General features: G+C 44.2%; 1 protein-coding gene and 1 long non-coding RNA gene across 10 annotated transcripts in view; one reads left to right on the plus strand and one right to left on the minus strand.

Moving 5' to 3' along the window:
• Positions 1-362: 362 nt before the first annotated feature.
• On the plus strand, positions 363-2,486 carry LOC112257088. 2 transcript variants are annotated; one of them, XR_002954503.2, is made up of 4 exons: positions 363-824; positions 1,173-1,319; positions 1,677-1,838; positions 2,091-2,486. It is a non-coding gene; the product is annotated as an uncharacterized LOC112257088 (long non-coding RNA). The 2 variants fall into 2 exon arrangements; XR_002954502.2 differs by lacking the exon at positions 363-824 and having other exon boundaries at positions 831-1,319.
• Positions 2,487-5,652: 3,166 nt separating this feature from the next.
• Positions 5,653-18,042, minus strand: part of LOC112256195 (disks large homolog 3) — a 128,489-nt gene continuing 116,099 nt past the window's right edge. For all 8 annotated transcript variants that reach the window (XM_042325719.1, XM_042325717.1, XM_042325718.1 and 5 more), the window contains 11 exons: positions 15,324-15,438; positions 12,756-12,932; positions 12,583-12,658; positions 10,986-11,031; positions 10,235-10,276; positions 9,867-9,917; positions 9,337-9,438; positions 9,051-9,223; positions 7,511-7,620; positions 7,314-7,405; positions 5,653-7,187 (listed from right to left, as the gene is read on the minus strand). In XM_042325719.1, the coding sequence (XP_042181653.1) occupies positions 7,081-7,187; positions 7,314-7,405; positions 7,511-7,620; positions 9,051-9,223; positions 9,337-9,438; positions 9,867-9,917; positions 10,235-10,276; positions 10,986-11,031; positions 12,583-12,658; positions 12,756-12,932; positions 15,324-15,438 (1,091 nt within the window). In that variant the 3' untranslated portion in view covers positions 5,653-7,080. The remainder of the gene's footprint in view (positions 7,188-7,313; positions 7,406-7,510; positions 7,621-9,050; positions 9,224-9,336; positions 9,439-9,866; positions 9,918-10,234; positions 10,277-10,985; positions 11,032-12,582; positions 12,659-12,755; positions 12,933-15,323; positions 15,439-18,042) is intronic.

Genomic DNA, 18,042 nt, shown 5'->3' on the forward strand with positions numbered 1-18,042 from the left:
CAATGAGAGAAGGGTCTTTATCGGGCTTCAGAATCAATGAAATAAGGCAATGTTTCATAGTGGAGACCATTTCCCCATTTTTAATGCAATCTTGAAACATATTGAAAATCGGGTAACTCCCAAAACTGTCTATAGAATTCAACTGACAGGCCATCAGGGCCAGGTGATTTCCCTTTTTTCATTGAATTCAGAGCCTCTCTAATTTCTTCAATTGACACAGGCAAATCGCAAACTGAGTGGAAATCATCCTCAATTACAGGGACATAATTCTGAATGTGGCAAATGTAGCTTTCACAACCATCTTCCTGAAATTGAGAGCTGTAAAGATTTTCATAAAAGGAATTGACAAATGATGATATTGCAATGGGATCTTTGCATAAAACATCATTAATTTTGAGTGCAGTTATAGATTATTTTGTAGTTTCTCTTTTCAAGTGCATAAAAAGTAACTAGTGTTTCTTTCCCCCTCTTCAATCCACTTTGCTCTTGACCTTACAAAGGCACCCATTGCCAGATCCGTGTAAAGCTGTTCTAATTCTAGTTGTAAAGATTTGAATACAGACTCCTCTTCTTCAGACAAATGATCTTTCTTCAGAAAACTGTCAAGCTTGCTCATCATCTCCTTTTCTCTAAGGTTCTTTAATTGCATCAGCTCTTTGGCGCGTTTAAAGGCTACCACTCTGACTTTATATTTGAAAAATTCCCATCTACTTCCATGACCCAAGTCTTTTCTTGCAAAAAGGAGGAATGATTTGTGAATGGGCCACCATTGGCCGGAAATTCGTCACTCGTTCATCCTGCGATGATTGTGTTTTTAGCCACCGGTAGCTTTATATGCGCTAGTCAATTATGAGTGCATGTCTATATATAATTATTAATATACGCCTACTGTATGATAGTTAGCTAACTAACGTTAGCCTGCATAGCTGGAACTTCTGAAGAAGGAAAATTATTTATTTCTACAATTTCCAAAAGATAACCAAACAAAAACATGTACTTTTTACGAGACGTGTTTGTGCCGTCATGTGCATTAGAAGCACAATGTAACTTATTTGCATTCGTTTTTACTTACACTTGTATGTTGACTTCTCCATTGATGTTGTTTTTAAGTTTTCGCGGACTTTTCTTAGCAGATGTACAATCGTCGCAAATTGAATTATGGTGTGTTTCAGGCCCCGGAGTGAACATACTTGTACACCTGCAAAGCCGACTAAAACGAGGGCTGAGGGGCTTACGTTGCAAACTGCCCTTGCTTGGCTAATCATTTGGACCGCCCGCCAAGATGGCGACAGGGATTTCCCCAAGGGCATAAGGCAAGGGTAAGTGGACGAGGGTGTGTCTTTTCAGTGTTTGGACTGCCACCCCGGTGTTCCAGCATAGCACTACATCACAGCACTACAGGGAGAGATGGGGAAACTCCACTGAACTAGTTTCAATGTATGGATTCACTTGGAAGTTTCTGGATTTTGGGAAAACTTGTCCTTTAAATCAATATACATCAAAATCACATTTGAGTCTTCCTCAACAACTCTAACACTTGCTGTCGTGTCATTCCCAGACTAACTATAGACATTAAAAGCATTCATATGCATACCTGGACTCTGAGGCCATCATCACAGGTGCTTCTAGACAGGTGGACTGCGGCAGCATGAATGTGTTTGTTGTCTCCTCTCCAGCCTGAGGACTTCCCTGAGATGGAGATCTTGTGGCAGCTGACCTGCGCCTGGAACACAGGCATCCTGCTTTACAGCCTGGCCGAGTACCCTGAGGGGTGGTGTGGCCTGGGCATGAGCTTCCTCCGCTGCCTGGGCTCCCTGCAGGAGAGCTACCAGACACAGGTACTACTGAGGGAGGAGACAGCAGTGGAGCGTGACAGGGCTGAGTCAAATGAGAGGCTTTGGCCCATGGAATATTGAATTGTAATTTTTAAAAATGTCATCTTTATTTTACTAGGCAAGTCCGTGAAGAACATTCTTATTACTGATAAGATGTCTTAAGAAAAGTTTGGTTGTATACCTGTAAATGAAAAAAGATATAGGCCTAGCCATTTGTTTCTTAGATTGCTAATATCCAGTATTGTTTGTCCACAGATGTCAGATCTGTACACAGGTCCTGGATAGTCTGGACAAAGCCAAGAAGAACCTCCTCTTGGAGTCGTGATTTGAGCTGGTAGAGCTTTGCAGAGCTCTTTTACTGTCTGGCACCTGATGTTATTCATGTGGTAGCTGGGATGGTAGTTTACTATATGATGTATGACTGGTCTCCAGTTTAGTCAGCTCCTCCAGGATGTCAGTTGCATCCTGTCCTCACCCAATATTTCCCTCACTTTCCCTATGGAGAGTTCAGATAACCATTTCTGCTGGGGCGACAGGGTAGCCTAGTGGTTAGAGCGTTGGACTAGTAACCGAAAGGTTGCAAGTTCAAATCCCCGAGCTGACAAGGTACAAATCTGTCGTTCTGCCCCTGAACAGGCAGTTAACCCACTGTTCCTAGGCCGTCATTGAAAATAAGAATTTGTTCTTAACTGACTTGCCTAGTAAAATAAAGGTTAAAAAAAAAAAAATCTGCACATGAATGGACTTTATTTTAAGCCTCTTGCATATATTACATTTATGTGAATTTTACATGTAAAAATTTCATTAATCTTAATTAAACAAATCTTAAACTGCCAATACCAGTGGACTCAAATAAAACACATCAAAATGATATAACCGAGTCACATATTTTATTATTTTCAAACAAATAAACTCTTGTCCAGTCCAAAACAAAACCCCAAACAAAATAGGTTGCAGGACTGTTCCCTCATGACTAGGACAGGGAAGACCGTTTGGCCCAGCGTCCTGATAGGCTCTACCACCTGTAGTGTGACAGGAAGGAAAGTACTGTACAATCAAAGGGTTCGCAAGCACTTACTGCACAGGTGCGCTGTCAAACAACTCATCACCCAGAAGGACAAACCATAACCCAACCGACCCCACCCCCCCAGAGCTCATGTCTCTCTCACTGGAAAAAATACCCTCATCAATTATACAAACACAAGAGGCATTTCGGTTCAATCTTGTTCTACCGCAATAGAAATAATACAATTAAATCTAGTTCTTTGGGCTTTATTGACATGGCTGACCGAGAGGTATAAATACCAGACGTTAACAGTCTGGTGTTTAGTTGAAACACAGCTGAGGAGCAGTTCTAAATGAGATAATGATCAATGCACCTCATGGTTTCTGGAATATCACCTTGTAGGTTGCTGCCTGTGTCTCATCTTCATTTTTTTACATAATTGTTTAATTCTATACACTCAGACACCATTTTCCACAAGAAATAACATGTAGACAGGCCCTACTTGAAGGAATTACATTCCCAACTGACAAACATTTTTCCAATAGGCAGCTGAAGATTTGTCTATAGAGAAATACCAACATTACAGCACATTTGTATGGAAATTATATCTCAGAATAGCTCAGTTTACTTACCTGACATTTGTGATCTAGAAAACATGTTTTGCCCCAGTTTGTTTCACACATGCATGAAGCACAGGTGAGGGGGATCTGCTGGGGGCATATTTACATTTGACAGCTACCACACCCTTTGAAACAGTCTGTATGCAGTTTATAAATGGCTCTGTTCCCTTCGGTTATTCCCTGAACTCTGGTTTTGACACAGGTAATGACAGCTGGTTTAGCAGTGGTGCCTGGCAGGTGGGCACACCTGTTCAGAAAATGCCTTCAGGTACAGGTGCTTTAGGGGGAAGTAAGGGACCCAGAGGGCTAGGTGACAACTTCCTGTGGGCATATAGAAGATCTCAGGTATCTGAGGAAAACCCATTCCCCTCTACCAAAAAAAGGTGGAAAATCTAAACATTCACAGGGTAGGGAGCCACAGCATTCCTTATTCTTCAACAAGTCCCCTCACATGTACACAAACACACAGTGCCAAGATCTGCAAAGGGAGATGGGGCAGGTCATTTCAATCCTGTTGAATCCATAGAGCCAACTCAGGCAAGGGTTTACCACAGAAGTGGTCTTCACAAAGCTTCACTGCATCATAAGATAGACATATTACATTCGCTTATTAAATAGTTCAATGCAAATGCCTTTAAAATCACTCAGATCGTTCAGTCAATTACTCTCATTCACATTTAACAGCTTTGAACTCTCCATGTCTCCTTTCAAACATGGCATTTCAGTCACAGGGGAAATTAAATCTGCGTGTTAGATTCCTGAGCTGACCTTGCTCGCCCCAGACATGCCATGGGTTCATAACACAGTGGTTCAACACATGCCCAGAACTCATTCAAAAATGATTTAAAAACGTTAGATACAAAGAGCATATACAGTGTATTCAGAAAGTATTCAGACCCCTTTGACTTTTTCTACATTTTGTTAAGTCACAGCCTTATTCTAAAATTGATTAAATACTTAAATCTACACACAATAACCATGACAAAGCAAAACATTTTTTTTTATGTTAGCAAATATGATATATATATATATACATACACGCACACACACACACACACAAAAACAATAACACATTTACATAATTATTCAGAACCTTTACTCAGTACTTTGTTGAAGCCCCTTTGGCAGCGATTACAGCCTCAAGTCTTCTTGGGTATGACGCTACAAGCTTGGCACTCCTGTATTTGGGGAGTTTTTCCCCATTCTTCTCTGCAGATCCTCTCAAGCTTTGTCAGGTTGGATGGGAAGCGTCACTGCACAGCTATTTTTAGGTCTCTCCAGAGATGTTCGATCGGGTTCAAGTCCGGGCTTTGGCCGGGCCATTCAGAGACTTGTTCCGAAGCCACTCCTGCGTTGTCTTGGCTGTGTGCTTAGGGTCGTTGTCCAGTTGGAAGGTGAACCTTCGCCCCAGTCTGAGGTCCAGAGTGCTCTGGAGCAGGTTTTCATCAAGGATCTCTCTGTACTTTGCTCCGTTCATCTTTCCCTCGATCCTGACTAGACTCCCAGTCCCTACTGCTGAAGAGTGGCTTCCATCTGGCCACTCTACCATAAATGCCTGATTGGTGGAGTGCTACAGAGATGGTTGTCCTTCTGGAAGGTTCTCCCATCTCCACAGAGGAACTCTGGAGCTCTGTCAGAGTGACCATTGGGTCCTTGGTTACCTTCCTGACCAAAGGCACTTCTCCCACGATTGCTCAGTTTGGCCAGGCGGCTAGCTCTAGGAATAGTCTTGGTGGTTCCAAACTTCTTAAATTTAAGGACACTGTGTTCTTGGGGACCTTCAATGCTGCAGAAATGTTTTGGTACCCTTCCCCAGATCTGTGCCACGACACAATCCTGTCTCTGAGCCACGACACAATCCTGTCTCTGAGCCCTACAGACAATTCCTTCAACCTCATGGCTTGGTTTTTACTCTGACATGCAGTGTCAACTGTGGGACTCTAATCAAGTTGTAGAAACATCAAGGATGATCAATGGAAACAGGATTCACCTGAGCTTAATTTCAAGTCATAGCAAAGGGTCTGAATACTTATGTAAGTAAGGCATTTGTTTCTTATTTCTAATACATTTACACAACTTTCTAAAACTGTTTTTGCTTTGTCATTATGGGGTATTGTGTGTTGATTGATAAAACATGTATTTAATCCATTTTAAAATAAGACTAATGTGAAAAAAAGTCAAGAAGTCTGAATACTTTACGAATGCAATGTAGGTTTTAATCAAACCCCTCTTTAGTGTTATTTTGGGTGGGGGGGAAAGGGGACAATCCAAAAGCAGGTTAAATTGCCTCTGTTAGGACATCCAATACAAGTATTGTCTTGTTCTACCCGTTTTTAAGGCCACCTTCATGATGGCATATTCAGGACAGTACCATGTGACCATTCAATCAGAAGACACACTCCTCTTGGAAGGTAGAGAGTGTAATAGGGTGATCTGCTGCTCAACGTGGGTGAGGGAGCTATGGCTGCCTAAATTGAAATCCAATCAAATCTTAAATTACAACAGGAAAAGTCAAAAAGAATACAAAGGGAAGAGAGAAGTCCACAGAAGTGCGATGCGTTCGTCTATTGCACTCACAAGTTAGGCCTCCTGGAAGTTAGGAGACAACGCAGAAAAGGTGAACATTTAAAATAAAAAGTTCCATCTTTTTTTCGTTGTCAATTATTTATAGCTTCCCTCAAAGTACAGGTAGTAATATAACAATTTGTATTTGATGTAAGGCAGTTGTGTTTTGCAGAGAGCCCCGTTACACTTCTCTACCCTCATCCTTTACACAGAGCAGCTAAAAACCACAAGCAAAAAAATCCCCCCTCCAAAAAAAAAACAATCTAACAGCCCTCCAAGTAGACAATTCTAGTGAAGTGTAAAACGTGTAGTTTTTAATATGTAGTAAAATCGCAGTAGGATTTGATAATTTACCTTGTGATTTCATAATATAAATGTAGAGATTCATAACTAATTTCTTCCATTGGTTCTGCCTCCCAAGAGGTCTGTATCAGCTGCAGCACCAACAACTGGCAGCTGATCAAACAGCAAGCTGGTAGATCACCAGTCTGTAGGCTTCTCCACCAATTTCTTCTGTAATTACAAAGAAGAGCGATAACTCCAACAGTACCATCAGCTGGGCTTGATATTATCCAGTCCTTGTAGAAAAAAAACCTAAGTGGTCTTTGCTTCTCATCTTGCATGTCTTTTTTAAAAATGTGATTTGATGAACATTTACAGTGTTCCAACTTGTATGATTGGTCTGCAACTTCTCCTGAATCCCTAACTCCTCCTCACTCCAGCGTCGTCTGTAAAACATTCTGATCTTCAACTGTCAGTCCCATTTCACAAAGAACGATTCATTTTGCTTTTCCCTTGTTTTGTTTTAAAATGACAAATTCATTTGAAATGGCATTTCCAGTCTTGAATGGATTTGCTGAGAAACTCATGCAGGGGTGTGCACAGTCACAGAAATGGTGATAAGACTAGTTTTCATTTGAGATTAACATAATGATGACAATAAAACTTGATATGAAACATATCTGCAAAAAAGGGGGAGGGAGGAGCTCTTCGGGGGATGGGCGGGGTGTCGGGAGGGGGTCTCTGCGCCGACAGAGGGGTACAGCTGGGGAGCTCAGAGCTTCTCTGAAGAAGGTATCCAGATGTAGGGGCCCGACTGTTCCTCAATGATCATCTTGATTTTGTTGTAGATCTCCTCTAGCGAATCACCCTGTACAATGGCTGGAGAGAGAGAGAGAGAGACACACAAATATCATGAGTGCATCAAGATTCCTACTCGCACTACAATACAAGCTCATCTAAAATATTTAGCATCTGTGAAATTTTTTTAATAACTAGTGGACTTACCTGTGAAAAATTCTCCAAACTCTTGTTCAAGCTTAATTGCTTTATCAAAGACTTTATTAGCTTGTTCGTAAGTCTGTCTCTTATTCATGTCCCTGCAACACAAGACATGATTGTGCAGTACAGGAAGTGATGTATCGAGTTAACAGTAAAAGTGCAATGCTTTTAACAGTTTATTAGTTCCAAGAACACACACTTACATAAGAGCTTCAATGGATTTTGGTTTGATGAAAATTGCGATCGAATAAAGTTGTGCTTGTTGAAGTCGCTTTATAGCGTTCCCAGACACGTCCAGGATACAATGTTTTCCCTGCAGGAAGAGGAAAGAGAGAACGAGCAGGTCAGTATGAAACTACCACATACTCTATCAGGCTCTACATCCATTAAGAATGAATCAGAAATTAACCCTGGATGCAAACTTGTGAGGACCCAAAAAGGTGACAGTTTTTCCACACAGAAACATGCAGAAAATCTATACGCCGTAAGAATTTCTCTATTTTCAGAGTGGGGTTATCACAATACCAACATTTTACTAACGATGTGATCCCAGGCCAAGTATCACGATACCAAGTCGTATACCAAGTCGTTGTGATACCAGATTTAGCTTAAAATTAAATTGATTAAGCATATGCATCCTACCTTTGAAGCATCTTTTTGAGTAGGCTATCACTTTTCTGTTTGTCCTGTGCCATCCAAATTTGTGCATAGCCAAGGTACCATGTTGTTAGCTAGCTAGCCAGGTAACATAACTAAACAGGGTTGTTTGCAGTAGAAAAGGGAGAAAGGAGCATAACTTGTGACTGGTTTGACTTAGAAACCTTCAGTGATATAAAGGCGCAAGCATTACTGTCACTGTGCTCTGTTTTCCCTCTATGGCTGCGTGACAGCAAAACCTAGCAGACCGGCCTGCTTGCTCTAACAGGAGAATTTAAAAGATACTTATCCACTTCGCTCGTGCTTCGAGCCGCTCCAATAACTAAACAAATATAACAGAAGCCTCATCACTTGTCTGCACACCCTCAGCTCGCCATCACGGCTAAATAACATTTCAACCTGATGGAGATGCGCAGACAGAATGGACAGAGAGAAGCAGCTGAGGAGGCTAATGGCTCGCTAGGCTGCTCACAGCAGTCACCGGTGAGACCGGATGAAGCATTTTGATATAATCCCTCATGGACCGACTACATGCCAAACTTTCGCGTGAGGATTTTACTTCTGGGTAACCAAGATTCATTCTGATGACATATCAGACATCACGCTCTGAACTTAGTTTGATATTCTATTTGAGGGACGCATTCCGTGCTCAGTCATTCATTTAGTTAAGAAACAAAATGTAAAAATGTAATGTAAAATGTGAGTAATTTAGCAGACACTCTTATCCAGAGCGACTTAAAAAGTCAGTGCATTCATCCTGAGAATGATATGTGGTTGTCCCACCTAGCTAAGGCAAGTACATTGTCCCTCAATAAAGTAGCATTCACTTGAGATAGTAAAGGGGGGGGAGAGTCACATTTATTTAGTGATCTCACAGGGAGAAGACAAGATCTGAGTCTCTTATCTCAATGGGTGCTGAGCACCTGCTGTCAGACCCCACGCATACATATTTTATTTTGAATACGGATCTACACGATTCATGTGGATGACCTATTTTGAGATCAAACCGGCAAATATGGCAGAAAAGTGACGAGTTTGCATCCCTGTATGCTGTACATTTAATGGTGTGTGTGTGTGCCTCCATACCCTCTCAGCCACTGCTCTGACAGACAAGATGCTGGTCCCATAGAGGTTCTCGTTGAACTGGCCCGCCTCAATGAACTTATTATCCTGAATGTCCTTCTCCATCTGCTCCCGCGAGCCCACAAAGTGGTAGTCCTGGCCGTCCATCTCGTTCTCCCGCTGCGGACGTGTCGTGTCTGCACAGAGAGGGACCAGTTCAACTGACGGTTAGAGAGTGTGGTCACTAAAACACAGCGTTGCCATACACTGCTGTGATAATGTGATGCATGTTGCGGAGTGGTCTACTCACGAGGAACGCAGGAGCCAAACTTGTGAGAGAACTCTGAAATCAGGTCATCGTTAACTCGGTCTTTCATTGGGCCTAAGATGATCACAGGCCTTGTGTAATGAACTGCAAACGAGAGGAGAGGGAGCAGGTCAGAACTAATGTCTGCAAACACTGGAATAAAGATAAGCATTTTTAAATTTTTTATTTTACCTTTATTTAACTAGGCAAGTCAGTTAAGAAAAAATTCTTATTTTCAATAACGACCTAGGAACAGTGGGTTAACTGCCTGTTCAGGGGCAGAACGACAGATTTGTACCTTGACAGCTCGGGGGTTTGAACTTGCAACCTTCCGGTTACTAGTCCAACGCTCTAACCACTAGGCTACCCTGCCTGGGAGGAGGAAGTCAGACGAGGTCTAACGCTTGTACTCTTATCCTAGGGTGGGTGTGTGTGTGTGTATGTAAGCAAGAGAAAGCGCATGTGTGTTGCAGCCATTAATGGTCGCCAACCCTCTTCTACAGAGAACAAATATATACGTATATTATACTTACTCTCCTGTCGAATCACTGGCTCGTATGAGAGAATGGTGTCTTCCTGGCCCTCTGAATAGCAGAAAGGAAGAAGACAGTATGTCATCTTTATTATAATCCCATGACAATGGATGACCAGATGTGGTTGATAGTAGTTTAAAAGGTAGTCTTTTCATGCAGTCACATTTTCCAAAACAGCACATAAGAGAAGGTTTTCCTACTAAGTGCCTGATACCACCTCAGTGGAATGCCAGCTAACTACAGCACAGAGGACTCAAATAAGTTCTGGATACGGGCGTAATGACGTGCAGCATGCTTTTCATTTAGGTGGATTATCTTAGAAACAAGGCATTAACATTTTTTTGTTGAAGAAAAACACAGTTGCTTACTTGAGCTGCTTTCACTGTCGCTGGTGTTTGACGTCAGGCATTCTGCAAGGAGAGGAACATGTTTAGGGTGGGGAAAGTTTAAACCTGTCAGTGGTTGTAGTAGCCACAATTATTTTGGTGAGAAAAAGAATATGTTCACCACCGGTCTCAGAACATCAAGGAAATAACAAATCCCCCCGTTGTCCCACTGCTTAACCCCAAAGAAAACAACAGCCTTGTTCAGAGTGACATTCTCTATAGGGGGAAGTGGTTGGAGGTGGCAGCAATAGGAAATGAAGTGTTTCCTTTCACAAAGTCCCAACTGACCCGGCGGTCCCTTGTCTATGTTTCCTACGGAGGGACCTGAATCTGGGACGTCACATACAATGTCAGGGACAAGCAAAAGAAAACCGTGGCGGTTAACAAGGATGCATCGGCACTGGGCAGTCAGCTCGGCTGGCTAACAGGGAAAAACAGGATAGGAAAAGCAAACCCTGTCCAGTAAGTGAAGGGAGGGAGATACTAGGTTCTTCCAAGTAATCACTCTGACAATGCCCTGCTAAACTTTTATAGTCAAATCCCTACAGGGGAGGAGGAAGTCAGACGAGGTCTAACGCTTGTACTCTTATCCTAGGGTGTGTGTGTGTGTGTAAGCAAGAGAAAGCGCATGTGTGTGTTGCAGCCATTGCCAGTCGGGTCTGCATTGAACAGGCATTTAGCTCGGCGCTCTGGGGACAGCAGCTGCAGCGTGCCAGTCCAACCACACACTTACTCAAACTCTTTGATCCATAAAAGTCATCGCTTAACCCTGGGAAGTCCTGAGTGTCCCGACAGGTGAGAGCAGAAACAGAGAGAGAAGAGGCAGACAGGAAGAAGAAGAGGTTAGTGAGCACTGGCCGAGAGCAAGGGAGGTGTGATGTGCTGCTCGCTGGAAGGCAGGGAGATGGGGGGGACCAACACAAGGCACTGTGCTCCCTAAACCCTACTCTATTCCCAGTGAAAACCAATTCCCTTTTCAATTAGACAGTCAGTCCCATTAAGAATGGGATTTAGACCCGTTGGTCGTAATGCGTTTTAGTGCTGCTGTCCAGGTAATGTGATTCTACCTGGGCAGCAGTAAATAGTGTGGGTGTATCAAGGCCTCTAGAAGCAGTACACGGTTACTGTGTTAGTGCAGCCAGACACACACATGCCCTGGCAGCCAGCAGAACACACCTGGAGTCTCCACCAGAGGACAGACAGACACCAGAGAGAGGCCGACACCTGAACCCCAGGCCTGGGTCTGTGTGGGTCCTCTCTGGGTGATTAAATGAGAGGAGAAAGACAGCCACAGTCTGCTCCCAGAGGTGAGTGGAGAGATGAAGCGGAGAGGAAAAGCGCGAAAAGCAAAACCCTCTTATCACACGTTGGGTACTCACGTTCAGACTCCAACTCCTGCACAATATTCTCCTTGCTCTTGTAAAACGGGAACTTGTGTGAGAGGTTGAAGCTTTTTTGCGCTTTATTTTGATTGACTGCTTGGAGATGTGCATGATGATGGGGGGGGGCAATGGGGGAAGGTGAAACAAAAAACACAACAGAATGTTTTTGTTCAATGAGGACACCAAACACACATGCAAAATTAAATAAAACAGACAAAAATCTATACAAATGTAACAATAAATTAAGGAAGATAACCAGGGTGAAATGAATGGTACACTTATGCAAGGGGGAGATGCTACTTCCATTTTTATCCTAGAAACGGTATATAGAAGCTGAAATTGCTTTCTTATATCATTACAGGAGTGTGAATGACAGGGTCAAAATATTACATGAACATCATGTGATAACACTTAGCCAATCAACAATTGACCAACGAGAGCCTAGATTTGTGAACCAGCGGTTTCGCACATTGCCAATGTACAGATTTTATATCACAAACAAATATACCAATATACCACCAAGTTTACCAAATATACCACAGGTATGACAAAACACTTATTTTTACTGCCTTAATTACGTTGGTAACCAGTTTATAATAACAATAAGGCACCTCAGGGGTTTGTGGTATATGGTCAATATACCACGGCTAAGGGCTATAGCCAGGCACTCCACATTGCGTTGTGTGTAAGAACAGCCCTTAGCTGTGATATATTGGCCATATACCACACCCTCATCGGGCCTTAATACTTATTTATGTATGAGCCAGTTTGGTAGCCTGTCTGTAATGTATTGTGAGTCTTTAGTTTCCTGCACTAGCTCCAGTGAGTAGCTTGGTCCCTGCTACCTGCTCCTGTTCCCACATTGCCTGCCTCAGGGAGGGGGAAGTGGGTCAGCTCCTTAGGTCCCCACTGCCAGGCAGGAGAACCAGAGCCACCCTCCACACTCACCCGGTTGGACTCGATCATGCCCGTCCTGGCGTGGAACTTGACTGTTTTTAACCTCGCTCGCTCTTTCTTCTCCACCCTGCATAGAAAAGAACAATTTCAAATCACTTACTGAGGCACGTTGAATGTCACAACAGCTACACATTTTGAATAGTAAATGGGAGTGCTGAGGTTACCTCTTCTTGCTTGGAATGACCCCGATCTGCTCGCTCTCCCCGTGGGGCGTGACCAGGCGCGCCTGCCACCACTCGTCATCAGAGGCGTTGATGACATGCAGGATGTCCCCATAGGAGAAGCTCAGGCCCTGGCTGGGCAGACAGCTGTCTCTGGTCCGGTCGTAGTCAAACAGAGCTCTACACACACAGACAGAGAGAGACATACACAGAGAGAGAGAGACACACACACACACAGAGAGAGAGAGACACACACACACACACACACACACACACACAGAGAGAGAGACACACACACACACACACACAGAGAGAGAGAGAGACAGGTGTTAGAGTCAATCACTCAACAACATATTACTGCACCATACTAGTAACAGGTTATGAAGTTTAAAACCCACTGCTTCTCATGATGAAACTTGACAATGTTATTGCAAAACAGACACTGGCTTCTTTGTTGCCACAGTTTCTATTGAAGACAGCTAGGCTGCTGCAGGCTGTCTGTTCTCTGTCAGACAGGTCAACCACTGCTATTTTACAGGGAGGAATTCCTGCTCTACAGGTTCCACTGCTGCCACCAATCTGACCTGGATCTGCAGGACACTTCGTGTTCCAGTGTGGTATTACCAGTGTGTTCTCCCTACTGGTTGCCTGGTCTGAAGGTCCAGTGTGTTCTCCCTACTGGTTGCCTGGTCTGAAGGTCCAGTGTGTTCTCCCTACTGGTTGCCTGGTCTGAAGGTCCAGTGTGTTCTCCCTACTGGTTGCCTGGTCTGAAGGTCCAGTGTGTTCTCCCTACTGGTTGCCTGGTCTGAAGTATTCAGACTGCCCTGCTACCTGCAGGTAATGGTATTGAGTCTCACTGCCAGGTTGCATGACTGCCTCCCCTCACATAGGCATTCAGACACACCCTGGGTGTGTGTGGGTGTTGTTGCAGTGTGTGTGAGCACTGGAGAGGCCTCCTCACATTCCAGAGGCTGCTGCAGTGGGCTAAAACAGACAGCCTTTTCCCTCCATAACTGTATGCTTAGTCACCCACACAGATGAAAGGAGAGGATGGTTCTCCCTGGCTGACAGGAGTCTTTAGGGCATTAGTCATCCTGGTTTACGCCGTCTACAGGTGGCCCAGTGAGCTACAGTCTTGCTTGAGGACAACACGAATGGTCAAATCACACAGCAGAAGAAACTTACTTTTTTCATTTACCTTTTTTTCCCCCTTTAGGACATTGAACCGATTACACTTCAAGTATTTTGATCTGGCTTGTGTTCATAGTAAGATGCTTCTTTCTCTGTCAAGAATCTCCATCAAATAGGATCTGAAAGTGTTCATTATTGCAGGGGTTGTAACCTACATACTGGGCTCACGTGAAGCTGCTACACAGCACTTAAGATGAAATATGGTTCCAGTACTTAGGACATGAGTGTTACATCATAGAAGAATCCTTTTCACCATGACCCACCCAGAGCCCTCCCTGTCCTGAATCAGGCAGCTGCACTCATTATAGCAGAGAGAGCGAGAGGCCTGCCTGCCACCTGTTGCTCTTCCTGACGGACTGGCTGGTTGGCTTACTGGCTGGGGTTCCATACAGTTTGGCTTCATGCCCACAGCGTGATAACATTATGATACCAGCAGAACCTTCACCAGTCATAGGATGTGCGATTTGTAAAATAGTTCATGTGTGGCATCCAACAGAAAAGCTTGCTCATCAAATTAAATCAGATGAGCAGATATTTGGCATCTGATGGTCTAATGATGACCTACTTTGTGATTATGAAAAATCTTAGTATTTGTGAATGATGAGCTAAATGTGAGGAGTTTGGGAGCTGTGTGTACTGTTTGTGTGTGTTCTGATACCTGACGTAGACAGAGCGTTTATCGCTGGTGCGCAGGGAGGTTTGTGTGTGTGTATTCTGATACCTGATGCAGAGTTTCTCGCTAGTGCGCAGGGAGGTTTGTGTGTGTGTGTTCTGATACCTGATGCAGAGTTTCTCGCTGGTGCGCAGGGAGGTTTGTGTGTGTGTATTCTGATACCTGATGCAGAGTTTCTCGCTGGTGCGCAGGGAGGTTTGTGTGTGTGTGTTCTGATACCTGATGCAGAGTTTCTCGCTGGTGCGCAGGGAGGTTTGTGTGTGTGTGTTCTGATACCTGATGCAGAGTTTCTCGCTGGTGCGCAGGGAGGTTTGTGTGTGTGTATTCTGATACCTGATGCAGAGTTTCTCGCTGGTGCGCAGGGAGGTTTGTGTGTGTGTATTCTGATACCTGATGCAGAGTTTCTCGCTGGTGCGCAGGGAGGTTTGTGTGTGTGTGTTCTGATACCTGACATAGAGGGAGCGCAGGGAGGTTTGTGTGTGTGTATTCTGATACCTGATGCAGAGTTTCTCGGTGCGCAGGGAGGTTTGTGTGTGTGTATTCTGATACCTGATGCAGAGTTTCTCGCAGGGAGGTTTGTGTGTGTGTATTCTGATACCTGATGCAGGTTTCTCGCTGGTGCGCAGGTTTGTGTGTGTGTATTCTGATACCTGATGCAGAGTTTCTCGCTGGTGCGCAGGGAGGTTTGTGTGTGTGTGTTCTGATACCTGACATAGAGGGAGCGTTTCTCGCTGGTGCGCAGGGAGCCCGACCCAGAGCTCATGCTGCTGTTCATCATCTGTTCCCGCAGGTCGTGGATCTTGGACTCAAACCGGCTGTACTCTGCAGGGACACACAAATGGTGTCAAGTCAGAATGTCACACACAGTTTCTCCCCATTTAAATCTCACACACAATCGGATGTACGGTTGACGCACTTGCAGGGACAGAAAAACTGTGTCCATATCCGCAATGACACACATTAAGTTTGCAACGGTAGGATAAAATACTGGTAACTTTCAATGTTTACCAGTAATCTTCCATGTTTTAACTATTTTTCTCTTGAACCATATGGTCTACCCACTAGAAACTCATGAACACATTTAAACATATAAAAGTGAATACTTCATGTAAATATTTAAGTTATTCAAATATAAATTAACGAACACTCTAACACTTCCGTGTTTCTCCCCATTTCATTCTCACATACAGCGCCTAAAAATATCATTGCACCACTTTCCAGCTCGAAGGTTGACAACACTCATAGCCTGCGATAATGTCAAATAACAATTTATTAGTCACATACACATGGTTAGCAGATGTTAATTCGAGTGTACCTAAATGCTTGTGCTTCTAGTTCCGACAGTGCAGTAATATCTAACAAGTAATCTAACAAATTCACAACGACTACCTTATATACACTATAAGGGGATGGAATAAGAAAATGTACATATGAATATATGGATTCGTGATGGCCGTGCGGCATAGGCAAGACACAATAGATGGTATAAAATACAGTATATACACACACACACGAGATGAGTAATGTAGAATATGTAGACATTATTAAAGTGGCTTTATTTAAAGTGACTAGCGATACCTTTATTAAATCCATTTATTAAAGTGGCCAGTGATTTGAGTCTGTATGTTGGCAGCAGCCCCTCCATGTTTGTGATGGCTGTTTAACAGTCTGATGGCCTTGAGATTGAAAAATAGCTTCTGTCTCTCGATCCCAGCTTTGATGCACCTGTACTGACCTCGCCTTCTGGATGATAGAGGGGTGAACAGGCAGTGGCTCAGGTGGTTGTTGTCCTTGATGATCTTTTTGGCCTTCTTGTGACATCGGGTGCTGTAGGTGTCATGGAGGGCAGGTAGTTTGCCCCTGGTGATGCGAAGTGCAGACCGCACCACCCCCTGGAGATCCTTGCAGTTGAGGGCGGTGCAGTTGCCTTACCGGGCTGTGATACAGCCCTACAGGATGCTCTCGATTGTGCATCTGTAAAAGTTTGAGGGTTTTAGGTGACAAGCCAAATTTCTTCAGCCTCCTGAGGTTGAATAGGCGCTCTTGCACCGTCTTCACCGAGCTGTCTGTGTGAGTGGACCATTTCAGTTTGTGTACACCGAGGAACTTATCCCTTTCCACCTTCTCCACTGCTGTCCTGTAGTTGTGGATGGGGGGGGCGCTATGCTGTTACATGAAGTCCGGAATCATCTCCTTTGTTTTGTTGACTTTGAGTGGGGTAGTTGTCATGACACCACACTCTGACGGCCCTCACCTCCTCCCTGTAGGCGGTCTTGTCGTTGGTAATCAAGCCTACGACTGTAGTGTCGTCTGCAAACTTGATGATTGAGTTGGAGGCATGCATGTCCACATAGTCATGGGTAAACAGGGAGAACAGGAGAGGGCTGAGAATGCACCCTTGTGGGGCCCCAGTGTTGAGGACCAGCGGAGTGGAGATGTTTCCTATCTTCACCACCTGGGGACAGTCAGAAGGTTCAGGAGCCAGTTGCACAGGGTGGGGTCGAGACCCAGGGTCTCAAGCTTAATGATGAGTTTGGAGGGTGCGATGGTGTGGAATGCTGAGCTGTAGTCAATGAACAGCATTCTTACATAGGTATTCCTCTAGTCCAGATGGTTTAGGGCAGTATGCAGTGTGATGGCAATTGCATTGTCCCTGGACCTATTGGGGCAGTAAGCAAATTGGAGTGGGTCTAGGGTATCAGGTAGGATGGAGGTTATATGATTCTTGAATTGCCTCTCAAAGCACTTGATGATGATGACATTAGTGAGTGCTACATAGTCATTTAGTTCAGTTACCTAGTTCAGTTACCTTAGCTTTATTGGGAACAGGAACAATGGTGGCCATCTTGAAGCATGTGGGGACAGTAGACTGGGATAGGGATTGATTGAATACATCCGTAAACACACCAGCCAACTGGTCTGCGCATGCTCTGAGGACACGGCTAGGGATGCCGTCTGGGCTGGCAGCCTTGCGAGGGTTAACACGTTTAAATGTTTTACTCACATCGGCCACGGAGAAGGAGAGCCCACAGTCTTTGGTAACAGGCCGTGTCGGTGGCACTGTATGGCCTCAAAGCACGCAAAGAAGTTGTTTAATTTGTCTGGGAGCAAGCTGTCTATGTCCACGACAGGACTGGTTTTCTTTTTGTAATCCGTGATTGTCTGTAGACCCTGCCACATACGTCTCATGGTTCCCCAGCTACAATAAATGCAGCCTCAGCATATATGGTTTCCAGTTCACATGGAGTCCAGTGAAGTTCTTTCAGGGCCGTCGAGGAGGGGGGAGGGGGGGGGGTATATATATATACGGCTGTGACTATAATAAAAATAATTATCTTGGGAGATAATGCGGTCAGCATTCGATTGTAAGGAATTCTAGGTCAGGTGAACAAAAGGACTTGAGTTCCTGTATGTAGTTATGATTCC

The sequence above is a fragment of the Oncorhynchus tshawytscha genome, linkage group LG08 (genome assembly GCF_018296145.1).
Source record: "Oncorhynchus tshawytscha isolate Ot180627B linkage group LG08, Otsh_v2.0, whole genome shotgun sequence".
In the NCBI taxonomy this organism is placed as follows: Eukaryota; Metazoa; Chordata; class Actinopteri; order Salmoniformes; family Salmonidae; genus Oncorhynchus; species Oncorhynchus tshawytscha.